This window comes from Cherax quadricarinatus, chromosome 40 (assembly GCF_038502225.1).
Source record: "Cherax quadricarinatus isolate ZL_2023a chromosome 40, ASM3850222v1, whole genome shotgun sequence".
In the NCBI taxonomy this organism is placed as follows: domain Eukaryota; kingdom Metazoa; phylum Arthropoda; class Malacostraca; order Decapoda; family Parastacidae; genus Cherax; species Cherax quadricarinatus.
The window spans coordinates 28,851,125-28,872,129 of NC_091331.1; the positions used below are offsets into that span (position 1 = coordinate 28,851,125).

Sequence of the window (21,005 nt, forward strand, 5' to 3'; positions counted from 1 at the left end):
TAATTTTCTTATTTTATATACCCTACCAAACTCATCCACCAACCTCTGCAACTTCTCTTCATAATCTCCCAAAAGCACAGTGTCATCAGTAAAGAGCAACTGTGAGAACTCCCACTTAATAGGTATGTATAGGACTTATATACAGGGTTTGCTACTATCCACAATTTCGGTATCCACAGAAGGTCCTTGGAATGTATCCCCCATAGATACGGGGGTCCTCCTACTGTATTTTGAATACATCTATTAAACTTCAAGCAAGTTGCTGTAAATTTGGTGTGTTTGTAATATTATCATTCTTAATACAGCCTTTCCTGACTTAATGACAGAGTTTCGTTCCTAAGACCACGTCGTTAAACGAATTCGTCGCTGAGTGAGGAGCACACTATAATGGTAGTGGGTTTGTGTCAGCCATCTTTGATATTGTTTTAATGTCACCTTTGCACTATTTATAAAATTTTTGGTATACATGTATTTTTAAATGTTTATACAGTAGTGTACTGTACAGTGGACCCTCGCCTAACGAACGCATCGCATAACGTTAAATTTGCCTAACGATACATTTTAACGCTAACATTTTGCCTCGGCTAATGCTAAAAAATTCGCCTAACGATATTCGTTCTCGGGTACCAATTAATATCGTTAGGTGAGGGTCCACTGTATATTGAAATAAACAGAAGAGAGGAAATCAGCTCTTAACATACATTACTTGGGTATAAATACTGGTCAGAGAGCCCGTTGTAAGTCTGAGGCATCGGTAATTGAGTACATTGCTAAGTAAGGCGAGGTTGTATATCTGGACAGAGTGTAAGAGGGTAGGAAAATTTCAGTATTAAAAATATACAATGAATAACCCACCATGTGAACTTTTCAGGATACGAACTGTCATTAGGTCGATTTTTTGCTTCTGGATACGAACGAAATTTCAGGATGTGTACTTCTCCTTCAAAAAAGGTTCCTTAAATAATTTTTTTTTTTATTAACACATCGGCCGATTCCCACCAAGGTAGGGTGGCCCGAAAAAGAAAAACTTTAATCGTCATTCACTCCATCACTGTCTTGCCAGAGGGGTGCTTTACACTACAGTTATAAAACTGCAATATTAACACCCCTCCTTCAGAGTGTAGACACTGTACTTCCCATCTCCAGGATTCAAGTCCGGCCTGCCGGTTTCCCTGAATCCTTTCATAAATGTTACTTTGCTCACACTCCAACAGCACGTCAAGTATTAAAAACTATTTGTCTTCATTCACTCCTGTCAAATATGCTCATGCACGCTGGAAGTCCAAGCCCCTTGCACACAAAACCTCTTTTACCCCCTTCCTAGGACAACCCCTACCCCGCCTTCCCTCCACTACAGATTTATACACTCTTGAAGTCATTCTGTTTTGTTCCATTCTCTCTACATGTCTGAACCACCTCAACAACCCCTCCTCAGCCCTCTGGATAATAGTTTTGGCAATCCCACACCTTCTAATTTCCAAACTACGAATTTTCTGCATTATATTCACACCACACATTACATAAGAACATAAGAAAGGAGGACCACTGCAGCAGGCCTGTTGTCCCATACTAGGCAGGTCCTTTACAATCCATCCCACTAACAAAACATTTGCCCAACCTAATTTTCAATGCTACCCAAGAAATAAGCTCAGATAACTCTATCCACTCATTTGCAAGTCCCACTCAAATCCAACCCCTCTCACTCATATGTATCTAACCTAAATTTGAAACTACCCAAAGTCCTAGCCTCAATAACCCAACTAGGTAGACTGTTCCACTCATCAACAACCCTATTTCCAAACCAATACTTTCCCATGTCCTTTCTAAATCTAAACTTGTCTAATTTAAATCCAATAACTTTCTTGATTTTGTTCTGGCAAACAAGGAAACCCTTGTTAATAACTTAGAAATTAATGAGAAACTCAGCACAAGCGATCACAAATAAATTACCTTTAGCATAGAATGGAAGTATGATAGTAGGGACAACTCAGTAACAGTTCCAGATTTTCGCTTAGCAGATTACAATGGGCTTAGAAAACACTTATCATCTGTTGACTGGGGTAATGAAGAGAGCTATCAATATGACAGTTTTCTGAACACCATACATGCTGCTCAAAGAACATTTATCCCGTATAAAGAAATTAGATCAAATAAAAATGACCCAGACACGACATCTCCACTGCCTCCAGCCTTCTCCTCATTGCAACATTCATCACCCATGCTTCACACCCATAAAAGTGTGTTGGTACAACTATACTCTCATACATTCCCCTCTTTGCTTCCACAGGCAAAGTTCATTGTCTCCACAGACTCCTAAGTGCACCACTCACCCTTTTCCCCTCATCAGTTCTGTGATTCACCTCATCCTTCATAGACCCATCTGTTGACACGTCCACTCCCAAATATCTGAATACATTCACCTCCTCCAATCTGATATCCAATCTTTCGACACGTAATCTTTTTGTTATCCTCATAACCTTACTCTTTCCTATACAATAGGGCCCCGCTTTACGGCGTTTTGCCTTACGGCATTCCACTAATATGGCGATGTCAAATTGACCAAAATTTGCTATACGGCAAGGGGTCTTTCAAATACGGCACACCCTACCCGGTTTGTTTACATTCTCCGTGATCACATCTATTATGTCAGGAAACTTTCCAAAATTTCAAGTGTTTTAAAGTTACTGCGTATTTTATATGCACTCTGATAATTATACTTATGTGTACCTGTACCTAAATATACTTACACACTGTGCTGGTGTGCAAGTACACGTTAAAATCGCTAAGTCTCTTTCTACTTATGGCGCCAATACTACATAATAATCACTCTTGGGCACACTCAATGCCTTATTTTACATTAATATAGGCATTTTCATTAATCCATCTATGATATTTCCCTCAAAATTATATATGAAACCCGTTGCATAGCATATAAACATGATACATAAACTCAGAATAAAAATTGACGTGAATATGAGATTTGTTTACAAAGCAGCTGTGTAAGGAGTGTCGGAAGAATTACGTTTTCTCTAGTCAAACTTGGGGATAACTGTAGAAAAAATATTCTTTTCGTATGCCTTCACTCTATAAATAGCAATTCACGACCCTTGTGGGTTTAGTGCTTTTTATTATGATAATAATAATAATAATAATAATAATAATAATAATAATAATAATAATAATAATATCCTCATTCACTCTATAAATGGTTTGTTGCTGCTTGTTTATTCTGTACTAACTTGTACAACTTGTACACAATGTAAGAGTATTTGTATTGTGAGGTAATTATTATTATTATAAAAAAATATTGAGGTAAATGTTTTACAAACTCTTACAAACGTTTGTGAATGAACTAAAAGTAGACACACATTAATACGCATTTATTTCGCCTGACCAAGTGATCACCCACTACCTGTTCAGTTTGTATTCTTACATTGTCTGAACTCTGTATCTCGTTCTCTCTCTCGTTTACTCTTTTGTTAACTAGTTGGCCCTCATTGATGATGGCATCTAAGCTTAGCTGTGATAAAAAGAGGAGTCGTAAGCCTCTTGCTTTAAGTGCCAAGTTAGAGGATGATGGTGTGCCATTCTGATTTTATTCAATAAACACCCTGCCACTCACCTCTCACACATTAATATTAATATTTTAAGGTAAGTAATAAGTGCATTCTGTGTGTATCTTGCCTTTTATTGTGTTTTTAATGCCTATTTCTATTGCTAACTTAATATAAGTTAGTGTAAACTTGTTGTCTGGCATTTATTGCATATTTTATGTGTGCTCTGATAATAATACTTGTGGAGCTGTGTGGTAGCTGGGTGGAGGGACAACATTACGTTTTCTCTGTTCAGCCATCAGAGAAAACGTGTATGAATCTGCGTTTGGCCCAGCCACTCCCCCACTCCGCTTTTGTTTACAATTTTCGTCACGAATTATTCATTACTTCTACCTTCGTTTATGATGGCCTCTAAAGGTAGTTGTTAGAAACGATTAAATTCAGTGAACAAGGTATGTCGATGTTAATAATATGGCTCTGGGCCACAGTGTAGGTAGCCGGTAGGTGTAGCCCAGGCAGGCTACACCTACCGGCTACCTACACTGACTTCCTAAAAATAAATACTACTCACCTCTCTTCCTATATTAAGACTACACATATTTTTAGGTAAATAATTAGTGTACTGTATGTGTATTTTAACTCTAGAATATTTTAAATATCATATATTAAGTATGAGACGGGGAGCCAGGGCTACCTACACCTGGGCTACCTGCACCTGACTTCCTACAAATAAGTACTACTCGCCTCTTTCCCTACATTAAGATTACAAATACTTTAAGATAAGTAATGAATGTACTGTGAATGTATTTTACTTTGTGTGTTTTTAATGCCTAGTTCTATTACTAACTTAACATAATTTAGTGTAAACTTGTCTGGCATTTATATGCATTTAAAATGAAAAAAAAATGGCATTCTGCCTTCCGGTGATGTCTGCTTTCTGGCGACAGCCTGGAACCTAACCCGCCATATAAGTGGGGCCCTACTGTATTCACTTTTGAATTTCTTCTTTTACATACCCTACCAAATTCATCTACCAACCTCTGCAACTTCTCTTCAGAATCTCCTAAAAGCACAGTGTCATCAGCAAAGAGCAACTGTGACAACTCCCACTTTGTATTTGATTCTTTATCTTTTAGCTCCACACTTCTTGCCAAGACCCTAGCATTCACATCTCTTACAGCCCCATCTATAAATATATTGAACAACCACGGTGACATCACACATCCTTGTCTAAGGCCTACTTTTACTGGGAAATAATCTCCCTCTCTCCTACATACTCTAACAGGAGCCTCACTATCCTCATAAAAACTCTTCACTGCTTCCAGTAACCTACCTCCTATACCATACACCTGCAACATCTGCCACATTGCCCCCCTATCCACCCTGTCATATACCTTTGCCTTTGATACCTTTGCCTTTGAAGAATTTCAAGAGTACATATATCTACTCTCCGAGCCCGGCCATGGGCCAGGCTCGTCTGGTGCTCACCTGGTCAACCAGGCTGTTGCTGCTGGAGGCCCGCTGCTCCACATATGCATCACAGCCTGGTTGATTTGGCACCTGGTGAAGATACTTTTTTAGTTTCCTCTTGAAGGCTTCAACACTTGTTCCAGCCGTGTTTTTGATATCTTCTGGTAAGATGTTGAAAAGTCTGGGACCCCAGATGTTGATACAGTGTTCCCTTATTGTCCCCACCGCACCCCTGCTCCTCACTGGGTTTATTTTACACTTCCTCCCATATCTCTCACTCCAGTATGTTGCTATGGCAGTGTGCAGATTTGGGACCAAGCCCTTGAGTACCTTCCAGGTATATATTATCATGTACCTCTCTCTCCTCCACTCCAGTGAGTACACGTTCAAGACTTGTAGGCGTTCCCAGTAGTTTAGGCGCTTTACTGGCTCAATGTGAGCCATAAACGATCTCTGTATTTGTTCCAGCTCTGATATTTCTCCTGCCCTGAACAGGGCCATCAGCACTGAGCAATATTCTAAGTGAGGGAGCACTAGCGATTTGAAGAGTGTCACCATTGGCATTGTTGCCCTTGTTTTGAAATTTCTCAGTACCCACCCAGTCATCTTCCTGGCTATCATGATCTTTGTCTTGTTATGGTCTTTAAAAGAAAGGTCCGCTGAGATAATTATTCCTAGGTTTTTTACGTGTTCCTTACGTTCTATTTGGTGACCCTCTTGAGTTTTGTATATAGTGCTCCTTTTGAGTTCTTCATTCTTTCCATACCTAAGCAGCTGGAACTTATCACCATTGAACATCATGTTGTTTTCCACTGCCCACTGGAAAACCCTGTTTATGTCTTCCTGTGCTTTTTCAGTGTCCTCTACCGTACTGATTTTCATGCTTATTTTAGTGTCGTCTGCAAATGATGATACAAAAGTGTGCCGGGTGTTTTTGTCTATGTCTGCTGTGAGGATGAAGAACAGCAGAGGTGCCAGGACAGTGCCTTGGGGCACTGAGCTTTTGACCTCGCTGATGCTGGATCTTGCCCTGTTCACTACTTTTTGTGTTCTGTGTGTTAGGAAACCGAAAATCCATCTACCTACCTTCCCCGTAATGCCCTTGGCCTTCATTTTGTGCGCTATCACTCCATGGTCGCATTTGTCAAACACCTTTGCAAGATCTGTGTAAATCACATCTGCGTTTTGGTCATCTTCCAGTGCCTCCGTAATTCTGTCATAATGGTTCAGCAGCTGTGACAGACATGATCATCCTGCTCTAAAACCATGCTGGTTCGGGTTATGTTGGTTGTGCTGGTCCATGAAATTTGTAACCTGCCGTCTCATCACTCTTTTGAAGATTTTTATGATGTGAGAGGTTAGGGCTACTGGTCTGTAAATTTTAGCTAGTGCTCTACTACCTCCTTTGTGCAAAGGAGCTATGTCTGCACTCTTTAAGGCCTCCGGTATTTCACCTAGATCTAAGCTCTTTCTCCAAAGAATACTGAGGGCTCGTGGTACTTTGCACTTCTTTACAAATAGAGCATTCCATGAATCTGGTCCAGGTGCTGAGTGAGTGGGCATGTTTTCCATTTCTTTTTCGAAATCTACGGGATTTGTACTAATGTCAGTTAGTTGGTCTGTGCAGCCTTCTTCTGGAGTGAAAAAATATTTCTGCATTTTCTACCTTGCTGTCATTTAGTGGGTTGCTGAACACCGACTCATACTGTTCTTTTAGGATTTCACTCATTTCCTGTTCATCGTCAGTATATGAGACTCCTCTCAGTAGTGGTCCAATTCTACAGGTAGTTCTTAGCTTAGATTTTGCGTAGGAATAGAAATATTTTGGGTTTCGTGCAATATCCTGTATGGCCCTTTGTTCCCTTTGTACTTCTTCTGTGAGGTATGACATCCTAAGTTTTTGCTCTAATTCAGTGATCTCTCTGCTAAGTCTGTCTTTCCTCTGTTGTAGCATATTTGTGTTTTTAAGCAGTTCAGTAACCCATTTTCTTCTTCTGTACCATCTCCTATGCTCTCTCTATATCTGATCTTCCTCTGGGTTTCCTCAATGGTACATGTTTCATACATTCTTTGTATGCTTCTGTATTCAGCTTCTCTAGGCACTGGTGGGGATTTAGGGTGCTCATGTCTGATTCCCAGGGTATGTCTGATAGCTCTTGGTTTATTTTTTCCCAGTTAATTCTATGACTGTTAAAATTAAACTTACTGAACATCTCGTCTCTAACTTTAGCGATGCAGTTTCCTACCCCTGAGTTAATACTAGTTTGAACCTCTATGATGTTATGATCAGAGTAAATAGTTTTGGAAACTGTTATGTCTCTGATCAGTTCCTCGTTGTTTGTGAATATCAAATCCAGTGTATTTTCATTTCTAGTGGGATCAATTACCTGTTGGTTTAAAGAGTACTTTTCACAAAACCTCATTATTTCCCTGGTATGTACCTGTTGAGCCAGGGTGCTTCCCGGGGATATTTCTGGTATAACATTACGTTGTGCCATCTTCCATTTTACATGAGGGAGATTAAAATTTCCAAAGAGTAAAATATTTAGTGTAGAATTTTCTAGCCTATCCAGATAGCTATCTATCTTACTTAACTGATCTGTGAATTCCTCAGCAGTTGCCAATGGTGGTTTGTATACTAGGATAATTACCAAATTCCTATTTTCAACTTTAATGCCTAGAATTTCTACTATATCATTCGTAGAATTCAGCACTTCTGTGCAGCAGAAAGTATCCTTTACATAGATTCCTACTCCTCCCTGTGACCTATTGATTCTATCACATCTTTACATGTTGTAATTTCTTATCTTTATATCTCCGTCCAAAACATCCCTTGTATGTGTTTCTGTAAATGCTCCGAATATGGCATTCGCTTCTGTCAGGAGCCCACTGACATAACTAACTTTGCCATTTTTATTTGATTTCAAACCCTGTATATTTGTAAATATGAAGCAGGAATTACCAAGTGGGATGTTTTGTCTCGCTTTGTGTTTCATTAGTACCACTGATGGTGTACTACCTGGTATGTTTCCTGGTGTACACACCCCTGGTTTCTCCGGTACTGGCTTCGCGTTTGTTTGCTTATTCGGCCTTGACAGGCTGATGCCTGGTTTGGTACGCCCCATTTTACTGCCCACCTGTCCTCTCTGTACCATTCCTCCTGTTTGTCTCTTTCTTTGTTTTGATCTTTTTTCTTTTTGTCTAAAAAAGAATGCTGTTCAATTTCCCTTTCTCTGTTAACTCTGTAGTGCTGCGTTCCTTTTACATGATGGTCTGGGCAGCTCAGGTCATAACATTCTCTGGACTGCGTTGAAGCTCTACACATTACTGGATGGAAGTACCTGCTGCACTCTTTGTTGAAACGACACTTTCCCTTCCTCAACATGTTCGCACATTTTCTGGTGTGTTTATTCCAACAATCTCTGCTATATAGGCACAAACCTTTAGCATAGTAACTGCAAATGTTCTGACTACCTATATTTATTGATTCTGTGTCGTTCCTAAGTTCTGCCACCTGATCTGAATTCCCTTGTTCACTTTCTTCTAGGCTAATTTCTTCCCTTTCCTCATTTTCATTTGTTCCTGTTCTAGTTTTCTCATCCTCCCTTCCCCTTTCCGCTATGTTATGTATCCCTGTTTCTTTTTCCAACTTGCTCTGTATGACGTTTTCTACTCTTGCTCTTACTTTCACCCCTTGGTTTTCACCTCTATATGCATTTTCCTCCTTTTCTTGTTCCTTTTCCCCTGTTTTCCACTCTTTGTATAACTCTGGCAAGCTCCTTAGAAACTTCCTTACACTTTCTAGGTTTTCACTCTTCAATACCTCTCTTATGCTTAACCATAAATGCAAGAAAAATCTCTTTACCCTTATCTAAATACTGTTCACCTATATGTTTCACTGTAAACTCTTGGTCTACACACCCCCTACCTTTCCTAAAGCTTCCTTGTTCATCTGCTATCCTACTCTCTATCTTAATCTTAATTCTTTCAATAATAATTCTACCATACACTTTACCAGGTATACTCAACAGACTTATTCCCCTATAATTTCTGCACGCACTTTTATCCCCTTTGCCTTTACAGTGGACCCCCACCTTACGATATTAATTCGTTCCTGGGAGCTCATCGTAAGCCGAAATTATTGTTAGCCGAATTAATTTTCCCCATAAGAAATAATGGAAATCAAATTAATCCGTTCCTGACACCCCAAAGTATGAAAAAAAAAAATTTTACCACATGAAATATTAATTTTAATACACACAAACTGAAGAAGACATGCACAATTACTACTCTACTAAGAATAGAATAAATGACACTTACCTTTATTGAAGATCTGTTGATGATTGATGGGATGGGAGGAAGGGAGAGTGTGGAAGTTATTGTTTAGAAGGGGAATCCCCTTCCATTAGGACTTGAAGTAGCAAGTTCTTTTCCGGGGTTACTTCCCTTCTTCTTTTAATGCCACTAGGACCAGCTTGAGAGTCACTGGACCTCTGTCGCACAACAAATCTGTCCATAGAGCTCTGTACCTCCCGTTACTTTAAGACTTTCCTAAAATGGGCCATAACATTGTCATAGTACAGGTTGCCAACACGGCTTGCAGTAGCTGTGTCAGGGTGATTTTCATCCGTAAAGGTTTGCAGTTCAACCCACTTTGCACACATTTCCTTTATCTTTGAAGTAGGCAACTTCCTCAATTTCTCTCTCCCCTCCTCTGAAGCAGTTTCCTCAGGTCTGGCCTCTTGCTGTTGAAGATGATCTTGCAGCTCATCAGTGGTTAGTTCTTCATTGTCCTCCTCCACCAACTCTTCCACATCCTACTAACCTCCAACCCTAAGGACTTCCCCAATGCCACAGTGGATTCCACAACTGGCATACGCTTCTCTGGGTTAGCCCCAAACCCTTCAAAATCCCTTTCTTCTACACATTGTGGCCACAGTTTCTTCCAAGCAGAGTTCAAGGTCCCCTTAGTCACTCCCTCCCAAGCCTTACCTATAAGGTTTACACAACTGAGGATACTAAAGTGATCAAACCATACCATGGACGGGAGTTGAACCCATGGTCAGAGAGTCTCAAAATTCCAGACCGTCACGTCAGCCACTGGACCAGCTAGCCACAATAAGATTTGTCCAACTAGGTATATTTCTACACCATAGGAAGGTTAGCATAGGCACCACTGTGACCACATATGCAAGTTTTTACAGACAGATCTCCAGCTAGCGTGGCCGTGACGAACTCTAGCTCAAGTCCCCTCAAAGTCATTAACATGACTCACGAAATCGTAATGACACGATTGCAAACAAACCATACCACGGGCGGGATTTGAACCCACGGCTAACGCGACGATCTGGAGTTTTGAGACTCTGACCGCGGGTTCAAATCCTGCCCGTGGTATGGTTTGTTTGCAATCGCGTCATTACGATTTCCTGAGTAATACTAAAGTGATCTTTCCAAAACTCTCTTAGTCAGTAGATTGTCTGAGGTCACTTCAAAGCACTTTTTAAACATAGCTTTTGTGTAGAGTTTTTCGAAGTTTGAAATGACCTGCTGGTCCATGGGCTGCAGGAGAGGAGTGGTATTAGCAGGCAAAAACTTGACCTTAATGAAGCCCATGTCCCCAGAAAGTCACTCTGCCAAGTCTGAAGGATGACCAGGAGCATTGTCTAATACCAGGAGGCACTTAAGGTCCAATTTCTTTTCCATTAGGTAATTTTTCACAGTGGGGGCAAATGCATGGTGTAACCAGTCATAGAAAAAGTCCCTAGTGACCCATGCCTTACTGTTTGCCCTCCACAGCACACACAAATTAGCCTTGAGGACATTCTTTTGCCTGAATGCTCTGGGAGTTTCTGAGTGATACACCAATAAAGGCTTCACTTTACAATCACCACTAGCATTGGAACACATCAACAGAGCAAGCCTGTCTTTCATAGGCTTATGTCCTGGGAGTGCCTTTTCCTCCTGAGTAATGTAGGTCCTGCTTGGTAATTTCTTCCAAAACAGGCCTGTTTCGTCACAATTAAACACTTGTTCAGGTTTCAATCCTTCAGCCTCTATGTACTCCTTGAATTCATGCACATATTTTTCAGCCGCTTTGTGGTCTGAACTGGCAGCCTCACCATGCCTAATCACACTATGTGTACCACTACCATTCTTAAATCTTTCAAACCAACCTTTGCTGGCCTTAAATTCACTCACATCACCACTAGTTGCAGGCAATTTTTTTACCAAATCGTCATGCAACTGCTTAGCCTTTTCACAAATGATTGCTTGAGAGATGCTATCTCCTGCTATCTGTTTTTCATTTATCCACACCAATAACAGTCTCTTAACATTTTCTAACACTTGCGGTCACTGTTTCGTAATCACAGTTGCACCTTTTGCAAGAACAGCTTCCTTGATTGCCGTTTTCTTGCTCACTATAGTAGAGATGGTTGATTGGGGTTTACTATACAACCTGACCAGCTCCGACACACGCACTCCACTTTCGTACTTTGCAATTGTCTCTTTCTTCATTTCAACAGTCATTAGCGCCCTTGGTCTTGAAGGGTTGGCACTGGGAGCTTTGTTGGGGCCCATGGTGACTTATTTTGGAAAAACAGGCACCAAAAACAGTGATAATATGGATAATATGGAATGTACCGAATGTATCCTTAGATGCGCGCACACTGGCTGGCTTGTAAACACTGGCACACACGGGGCAGTTCAGGCCACACACAGACATGTCTCGTACGAACCACATCGCATAACGGGTTTTGTATCGGGAAGCGAGGCAAATTTTTGCGATATAATGCATCGGTTACCGGATTTATCGGATACCGATAGCATCGCGAACTGGGGGTCCACTGTACAAAGGAACTATGCATGTTCTCTGCCCATTCGTAGGTACCTTACCCTCTTCCATACATTTATCAAATAATAGCACCAAGCACTCCAAAACTATATCCCCTCCTGCTTTTAACCCTTAAACGCTCCAAACAGATCGACGTTCAAATTTGTAGTGCTGCAAAAGTAGATCTACTTTTTTTTACACATTTTCAAATATAACAAAAAAAATGTATATAAAAGTTTTTTTACACGTTTTCAAATGTAAAACAAAAAAGAAGATCTACATTTTTTTACATACTTTCAGATGTTGAAAAAACGTATATATACGTTTGGACCGTTTAAGGGTTAACCCCTTGACTGTCAAACCCCCAAATCCTGAGGTGTCTTCTCGTGTCGAAAAATTTATAAAAAAAAAAAGTTCTTATGAAATTATTGAGAATCTTTTCCTGATGGTAATGGCACCAAAAGAACGAAATTTGATAGAAACTTACGGAATTACGCTCACACAAAGTTAGTGACCTCGGCAATATTTACGAATTGGCGATTTTGCCCAATTTGAGCCCTATTTTTGGCTAATTCCATTGTTCCAGTCAGCCAAACTCATAGTTACGTGTATTTCTTTACAGCTCCATTTGTTCTATAGATTGAGTACAAGAAGCTACCTATTTACCTATTTCAACTACCCAATAATGTGGTCAGAAATTTGCAATTTGGCCAATTTCATGCAAATTAAAAAATATGCCAATTTCAAAATAGGGTCCAGAATTAACAATGCGGACATTCCTGGCTCTAAAATAACATTTTCTTTGTTCATCAGTCACATCTCCAGGCCCCTCTGATATTACTCTTGCTTTCTATTTTGAATTTTTATTTAAACAAAAAATAAAGATTTACTGTTATGCAGACTACTGCAATACTGTAATAATTGTACAAATTATGTCAACCCATTCATGGCTGCATATTAGAATGGCTCGTTGGACATTTATTGGACAATGACATCATTTGTTTACTTTTGAACATTGGCAAAAATCAAACATTTCCCCTAATTTGAGCTCCATTTCCATATTTCTATAATATGTTTTCCATTCTGTCAAATGAGACCAAGAAAACGAGAATGCAACCATAAATACTATACGAAAATAGACAGCAAAGTCGGCATTTTAATTAAAAAAAACGGTCGGAGTTTTTTTTTTCTCATTATGCACTGCGTGCTCCAGGATTTTTTTGTATGGTGCACACTGACCACACAGACCCATTCTCTCACATGTGGGCCTACCAGCTTTCTCCTGCTTCATTTGACGCCGCTAGAATTTATGAGTATATATACGTCAAACACAGTACCTCGTAAGACGTATATATACGACCAAAACAGTCAAAGGGTTAAACGACGGGCTACTATACTCAGATATGGAAAACTTCAGGAAATTAAAACTGTATCAGGGTATACAAATTCTAACCATACAGTAGAGCAAAAAACACCACAACAGTGTATCAACCGCATTTCCTAGAAAATGATAGGGTGGATAATGGGAACCTTCAAAAGTAGGGATGCCAAGCCAATGATTCTCTTCAAACTGCTTGTTCTCTCTTGGCTGGAATACTGCTGTACACTAACTGTTCCCTTCAAGGTAGGCAAAATTGCTGACCTGGAGAATGTACAAAGATCTTTCATGGCACACACAAGCACAATAAAACACCTAAATTACTGATGTCCCTTGATTTGTATTCCTTGGAATGCAGGTGAGAAAGATGCATGGCAGTATACACTTGGAAAATCCTAGAGGGATTGGTACCAAACTTGCACTCGAAAATCACTTCCTATGAAAGCAAAAGACTTGGCAGGAGATACAACATTCCCCCATTGAAAAACAGGGGTGCCACGAGTACACTGAGAGACAACACTGTTAAGTATCAGGGGCCCAAGACTGTTCAACTGCCTCCCAGCATACATATAGGGGATTACCAATAGACCCCTGGCTGTTTTCAAGAAGGCACTGGACAGGCACCTAAAGTCAGCACCTGACCAGATGGGCTGTGGTTTGTACGTCAGTTTGCATGCGGCCACTAGTAACAGCCTCGTTGATCAGACCCTGATCACCACGAGGCCTGGCCTCAGACTGGGCCACAGGGGCGTTGACCCCCGAAACCCTCTCTAGGTATACATGTTCTCATTGTCTAATAAGAGGAAACATAATCACATACATTTTGAACATTAGAGAGTGCAGGCTTCTAATTATTGCACACAGTATAATAAATTATTTGCATAAGCAGTCATTCAGTGAAATGAGCTGGATGTTACATACCAGTTTAATTTCTATAACAAAAATGCCCCTTCTCCTCCCTTTCTGTATTTCACTGCTTATTCTAGTAAAGATAAACAACTTCTGTATCCAGGATCTCAGGATTGTAATTGGCTACTATGACATGAAATCTGTTGGGAAAATTGATACATACCTAGAGTTTAGTTTTTTTTCCTTAAAAGGAGTAACTGGACTGCTTTTTGATGTATGCAGCAGGGGCCATGTTTTTAGTTGCCTTCCTTGATATACCATTTGGAGGGTAAGGGTGTAGCAGAGACTGGTAATTCTAGCTATCATGGGTTGTCATAGATAAAAATTCATACAGTACTGAAATGTAGCTTTAAATATTATTGTTTTCAATCATGTTTAATATTTAAATGCATTGGTTTTTATCTTCTAGAGTTACGTCTCGTTCAGCCATGGGGGTCGGGTGGTGCCAGCAGTGTGGTTCAGATATGATTTGACTCCTATCACCGTCAAATATCACAGGAGAAGACCACCCATATATTCTTTTGTTACCACTGTAAGTCTGTCGTATTATAAAGACAAAACCCAGGAAAGTATGTGCATATTATTTAAACCTTAATGTGCAGAAGATATATTCATTAAATGTTTCAAAAGCAGGAAGTGTGTTTTCATGTATACAATATAGATTGGTATACTGATTTGGAATATTATTGTGGCAATATAAGTGTATTGTCATAGATATCTTGACATATTTTGTTAAGTTTAACTCTACATCTTTTTGATAATCATAACCTCTTTTAGCTAAGAATTGGATGTTCTATTGAAAGTTAGTTTATAAGGTTTATAGCCTATTGACTACACATGGGGTCATGAAGAGTTGTGCTATTGTAAAATGACTTTCTTTACTCAGTACTGAAAAAGAACATGTTGAGAATAATCAAGATATTGTAATAATTTACACTACCTCTGCTCAGTCTGAAAGCTATAGGAGTAATATTCACATAACCATGTTGTAGCTTATCTGCCTTTAAGCCTGCTTCAGAGAAATTCATCACTGGTAATAGAAGGTACTGATTTAAAACTAGGTTTATTGCTAATTTACTTGACTACATTTTTCTATTCTTGGCAGGTGTGTGCTATTGTGGGTGGCACGTTCACTGTTGCTGGCATCATTGATTCTTTCATCTTCACAGCTTCCAAGGTCTTCAAGAAATTTGAACAAGGCAAACTTAGTTGAACTATTAATAAATATAGCAAAAGTATCTGCTTTGATATTAGATGTATATACTATATATAATTTTATGAATAATTTTAAAATCTCATGGACCCCTTTTAATATCTCAGATTCTCCAATAAATAATCTCTTAAAATGCATACTTTCATTAAGGAAAAGTTAATACAGTCGAACCCCAAACATTTATATTCTTTGGAACCAGGAACTTTCTAAAAAAAAAAAAAAAATCTGTTTCTGAATAATTCATAGACATGACAATAATGTAGAATACACATTAAATGAAAAAAATGTATGTGATATTTGTATGTAGTTGTTTTTTATTCTATGTATATATTTAAGAGTATATATGATGCATGTAATATTTAAAATGAAATAGGTGTGGGAATATGGTATTACAGCATAATGCATAATACACAGGATTGTGGATATGAAGTTTAGACCAAAAATGTGCCCAGTACTGTATATCCTTTTTCCAATTGGGCTGTTACAGATGTTGTGGGGGAGTTAATTGAGCATTACATGGGACAGAAGAACTTGCAGGAACTAAATGCTGTAGCGTAATCGGTGCCCCTTTCCTATGTGAATCATCATCTGCATATTTAGTCCATTCCATAGGTATTATTTTATTCACAAACATGTGCCAAGCACTTCTTTTCCCTGCAGGGGGAAAGGTGTGTGAGAAGTGTACAATATGCTCATGTGCTAAAGAAGAAACTCGACATTAGTCATTTTATTTGAGAAATCATAGTCTGTGGCATAGGTACGGCTTTCTGATAAGAGGGTAGGCAGAGTGAGTTCACTGAAGACAAGTTGAAAATTAATTCTACGTGCTCTTTGATACTCATGAAAGTCAAAAAATATTTAACTGTCAACAAGACCTGACAATTCTTCAAGGTGCTGGGCATGTCTCAATGAAATGATTTCCATATTTCTAGGTAGTAGGTTGGTAGACAGCAACCACCCAGGGAGGTACTACCGTCCTGCCAAGTGAGTGTAAAACGAAGCCTGTGATTGTTTTACATGATGGTAGGATTGCTGATGTCTTTTGTCTGTCTCATAAATATGCAAGATTACAGGCATGTCTTGCTACTTCTACTTACACTTAGGTCACACTACACATACATGTACACATTTATTTATACACACTCATCTGAGTTTTCTTTGATTTTATCTTAATAGTTCTTGGTCTTATTAATTTTCCTTTTATATCCATGGGGAAGTGGAATAAGAATCTTTCCTCCGTAAGCCATGCGTGTTGTAAAAGTCAACTAAAATGCCGGGAACAATGGGCTAGTAACCCCTTTTCCTGTAAAGATTACTAAAAAGAATAAGAAGAAGAAAATTGTCAAAGTGGGAAGTCTGAATGTGCGTGGATGTTGTGCAGATGATAAGAAAGAGATGATTGTGGATGTTATGAATGAGAAGAAGCTGGATGTCCTGGCTTTAAGTGAAACAAAGCTGAAGGGGGTGGGAGAGTTTCAGTGGAGAGGAATAAATGGGATTAGGTCAGGGGTTTCAAATAGAGTTAGAGCTAAAGAAGGAGTAGCAATAATGTTGAAGGATAAGCTATGGCAGGAAAAGAGGGACTATAAATGTATTAATTCAAGGATTATGTGGAGTAAAATAAAGATTGGATGTGAAAAGTGGGTTATAATAAGCGTGTATGCACCTGGAGAAGAGAGAAGTGTAGAGGAGAGAGAGAGATTTTGGGAAATGTTGAGTGAATGCGTGGGGAGTTTTGAATCAAGTGTGAGAGTAATGGTGGTTGGGGATTTTAATGCTAAAGTGGGTAAAAATGTTATGGAGGGAGTAGTAGGTAAATTTGGGGTGCCAGGGGTAAATGTAAATGGGGAGCCTTTAATTGAGCTATGTGTAGAAAGAAATTTGGTAATAAGTAATACATATTTTATGAAAAAGAGGATAAATAAATATACAAGGTATGATGTAGCACGTAATGAAAGTAGTTTATTAGATTATGTATTGGTGGATAAAAGGTTGATGGGTAGGCTCCAGGATGTACATGTTTATAGAGGGGCAACTGATATATCGGATCATTATTTAGTTGTAGCTACAGTTAGAGTAAGAGGTAGATGGGAAAAGAGGAAGGTGGCAACAACAAGTAAGAGGGAAGTGAAAGTGTATAAACTAAGGGAGGAGGAAGTTCGGGTGAGATATAAGCGACTATTGGCAGAAAGGTGGGCTAGTGCAAAGATGAGTAGTGGGGGGGTTGAAGAGGGTTGGAATAGTTTTAAAAATGCAGTATTAGAATGTGGGGCAGAAGTTTGTGGTTATAGGAGGGTGGGGGCAGGAGGAAAGAGGAGTGATTGGTGGAATGATGAAGTAAAGGGTGTGATAAAAGAGAAAAAGGTAGCTTATGAGAGGTTTTTACAAAGCAGAAGTGTTATAAGAAGAGCAGAGTATATGGAGAGTAAAAGAAAGGTAAAGAGAGTGGTGAGAGAGTGCAAAAGGAGAGCAGATGATAGAGTGGGAGAGGCACTGTCAAGAAATTTTAATGAAAATAAGAAAAAATTTTGGAGTGAGTTAAACAAGTTAAGAAAGCCTAGGGAAAATATGGATTTGTCAGTTAAAAACAGAGTAGGGGAGTTAGTAGATGGGGAGATGGAGGTATTGGGTAGATGGCGAGAATATTTTGAGGAACTTTTAAATGTTAAGGAAGAAACAGAGGCAGTAATTTCATGCACTGGTCAGGGAGGTATACCATCTTTTAGGAGTGAAGAAGAGCAGAATGTAAGTGTGGGGGAGGTACGTGAGGCATTACGTAAAATGAAAGGGGGTAAAGCAGCTGGAACTGATGGGATCATGACAGAAATGTTAAAAGCAGGGGGGGATATAGTGTTGGAGTGGTTGGTACTTTTGTTTAATAAATGTATGAAAGAGGGGAAGGTACCTAGGGATTGGCAGAGAGCATGTATAGTCCCTTTATATAAAGGGAAAGGGGACAAAAGAGACTGTAAAAATTATAGAGGAATAAGCTTACTGAGTATACCAGGAAAAGTGTACGGTAGGGTTATAATTGAAAGAATTAGAGGTAAGACAGAATGTAGGATTGCGGATGAGCAAGGAGGTTTTAGAGTGGGTAGGGGATGTGTAGATCAGGTGTTTACATTGAAGCATATATGTGAACAGTATTTAGATAAAGATAGGGAAGTTTTTATTGCATTTATGGATTTAGAAAAGGCATATGATAGAGTGGATAGAGGAGCAATGTGGCAGATGTTGCAAGTATATGGAATAGGTGGTAAGTTATTAAATGCTGTAAAGAGTTTTTATGAGGATAGTGAGGCTCAGGTTAGGGTGTGTAGAAGAGAGGGAGACTACTTCCCGGTAAAAGTAGGTCTTAGACAGGGATGTGTAATGTCACCATGGTTGTTTAATATATTTATAGATGGGGTTGTAAAGGAAGTAAATGCTAGGGTGTTTGGGAGAGGGGTGGGATTAAATTATGGGGAATCAAATTCAAAATGGGAATTGACACAGTTACTTTTTGCTGATGATACTGTGCTTATGGGAGATTCTAAAGAAAAATTGCAAAGGTTAGTGGATGAGTTTGGGAATGTGTGTAAAGGTAGAAAGTTGAAAGTGAACATAGAAAAGAGTAAGGTGATGAGGGTGTCAAATGATTTAGATAAAGAAAAATTGGATATCAAATTGGGGAGGAGGAGTATGGAAGAAGTGAATGTTTTCAGATACTTGGGAGTTGACGTGTCGGCGGATGGATTTATGAAGGATGAGGTTAATCATAGAATTGATGAGGGAAAAAAGGTGAGTGGTGCGTTGAGGTATATGTGGAGTCAAAAAACGTTATCTATGGAGGCAAAGAAGGGAATGTATGAAAGTATAGTAGTACCAACACTCTTATATGGGTGTGAAGCTTGGGTGGTAAATGCAGCAGCGAGGAGACGGTTGGAGGCAGCGGAGATGTCCTGTTTAAGGGCAATGTGTGGTGTAAATATTATGCAGAAAATTCGGAGTGTGGAAATTAGGAGAAGGTGTGGAGTTAATAAAAGTATTAGTCAGAGGGCAGAAGAGGGGTTGTTGAGGTGGTTTGGTCATTTAGAGAGAATGGATCACAGTAGAATGACATGGAAAGCATATAAATCTATAGGGGAAGGAAGGCGGGGTAGGGGTCGTCCTCGAAAGGGTTGGAGAGAGGGGGTAAAGGAGGTTTTGTGGGTAAGGGGCTTGGACTTCCAGCAAGCGTGCGTGAGCGTGTTAGATAGGAGTGAATGGAGACGAATGGTACTTGGGACCTGACGATCTGTTGGAGTGTGAGCAGGGTAATATTTAGTGAAGGGATTCAGGGAAACCGGTTATTTTCATATAGTCGGACTTGAGTCCTGGAAATGGGAAGTACAATGCCTGCACTTTAAAGGAGGGGTTTGGGATATTGGCAGTTTGGAGGGATATGTTGTGTATCTTTATATGTTTATGCTTCTAGACTGTTGTATTCTGAGCACCTCTGCAAAAACAGTGATAATGTGCGAGTGTGGTGAAAGTGTTGAATGATGATGAAAGTATTTTCTTTTTGGGGATTTTCTTTCTTTTTTGGGTCACCCTGCCTCGGTGGGAGACGGCCGACTTGTTGAAAAAAAAAAAAAAAAAAAAAAAAAAATTTCTCTCCCCCAACCAACATCCCGCTGTCAAGAGTCTAGCATAGTCTGGAAATAAACACACTATTTCCTCTTCCAACTGTTTTGATACAGACAATTTAAGCATCAAGTGAGGTAGAATTTGTAGGAATTGTATACGTATTATAAAAGTTGACATTAGTGATGAATAAGTATATTCACCCTTAACCAGGCATGACGTGTAACTGTGTGTAACTGGGCACAATTTTCATTCATAGAATCTTGGATGTAGTCACAATGAGGCCCATCGTAAACCACTAGTATGTAGACATATACCTTATTGTGTGAATCTTAGGCTGGCATGGTCTTGTGATTAGAGCACTGACTTATTAGTTTTAGGATTGATATGCCATGGGTTTATATCTTCATACGCCGAGTTAAATAATCATTGAATCTACAAATCTTGACCTGTCTGCAGTGTGAACTCATCAAACATGCATATCATGAACATGTACAGAATATTGATGCATATGGAGTGGATATTAAAATGGTATAAAATACCAACAGGTTGTTAGGTAAGACACATATGCAACAGTTAGGTATCTTTATTTCGAAACGTTTCGCCTACACAGTAGGCTTCTTCAGTCGAGTACAGAAAAGTTGATAGAAGAGACGTGAAGACGATGTAATTAGTCCATCACCCTCGAAGTTTTGAGGTGGTCAGTCCCTCAGTCTGGAGTCTGTCACTTCAACTCCATATTGTTTCAGACTATGGAACGATACTCTTCTCCAGACTGAGGGACTGACCACCTCAAAACTTCAAGGGTGATGGACTAATTACATCGTCTTCACGTCTCTTCTATCAACTTTTCTGTACTCGACTGAAGAAGCCTACTGTGTGGGCAAAACGTTTCGAAATAAAGATACCTAACTGTTGCATATGTGTCTTACCTAATTGATGCATATGGTAAAAAACAGAAAAAGATGTAAGTTCACCTCTGACAAAATCGTAATTATTAAATTTGCAGTTCCTTATCATCCTTGACCAAACGAACATGCATAT

At 39.3% G+C, this 21,005-nt stretch overlaps 1 protein-coding gene across 1 annotated transcript in view; it reads left to right on the plus strand.

Moving 5' to 3' along the window:
• Positions 1–15,489, plus strand: part of LOC128687315 (endoplasmic reticulum-Golgi intermediate compartment protein 1) — a 109,867-nt gene extending 94,378 nt beyond the window's left edge. The window contains exons 7-8 of the mRNA XM_053774708.2: positions 14,553–14,675; positions 15,249–15,489. Of these exons, the coding sequence (XP_053630683.1) occupies positions 14,553–14,675; positions 15,249–15,356 (231 nt within the window). The 3' untranslated portion in view covers positions 15,357–15,489. The remainder of the gene's footprint in view (positions 1–14,552; positions 14,676–15,248) is intronic.
• The last annotated feature ends 5,516 nt before the right edge of the window (positions 15,490–21,005 follow it).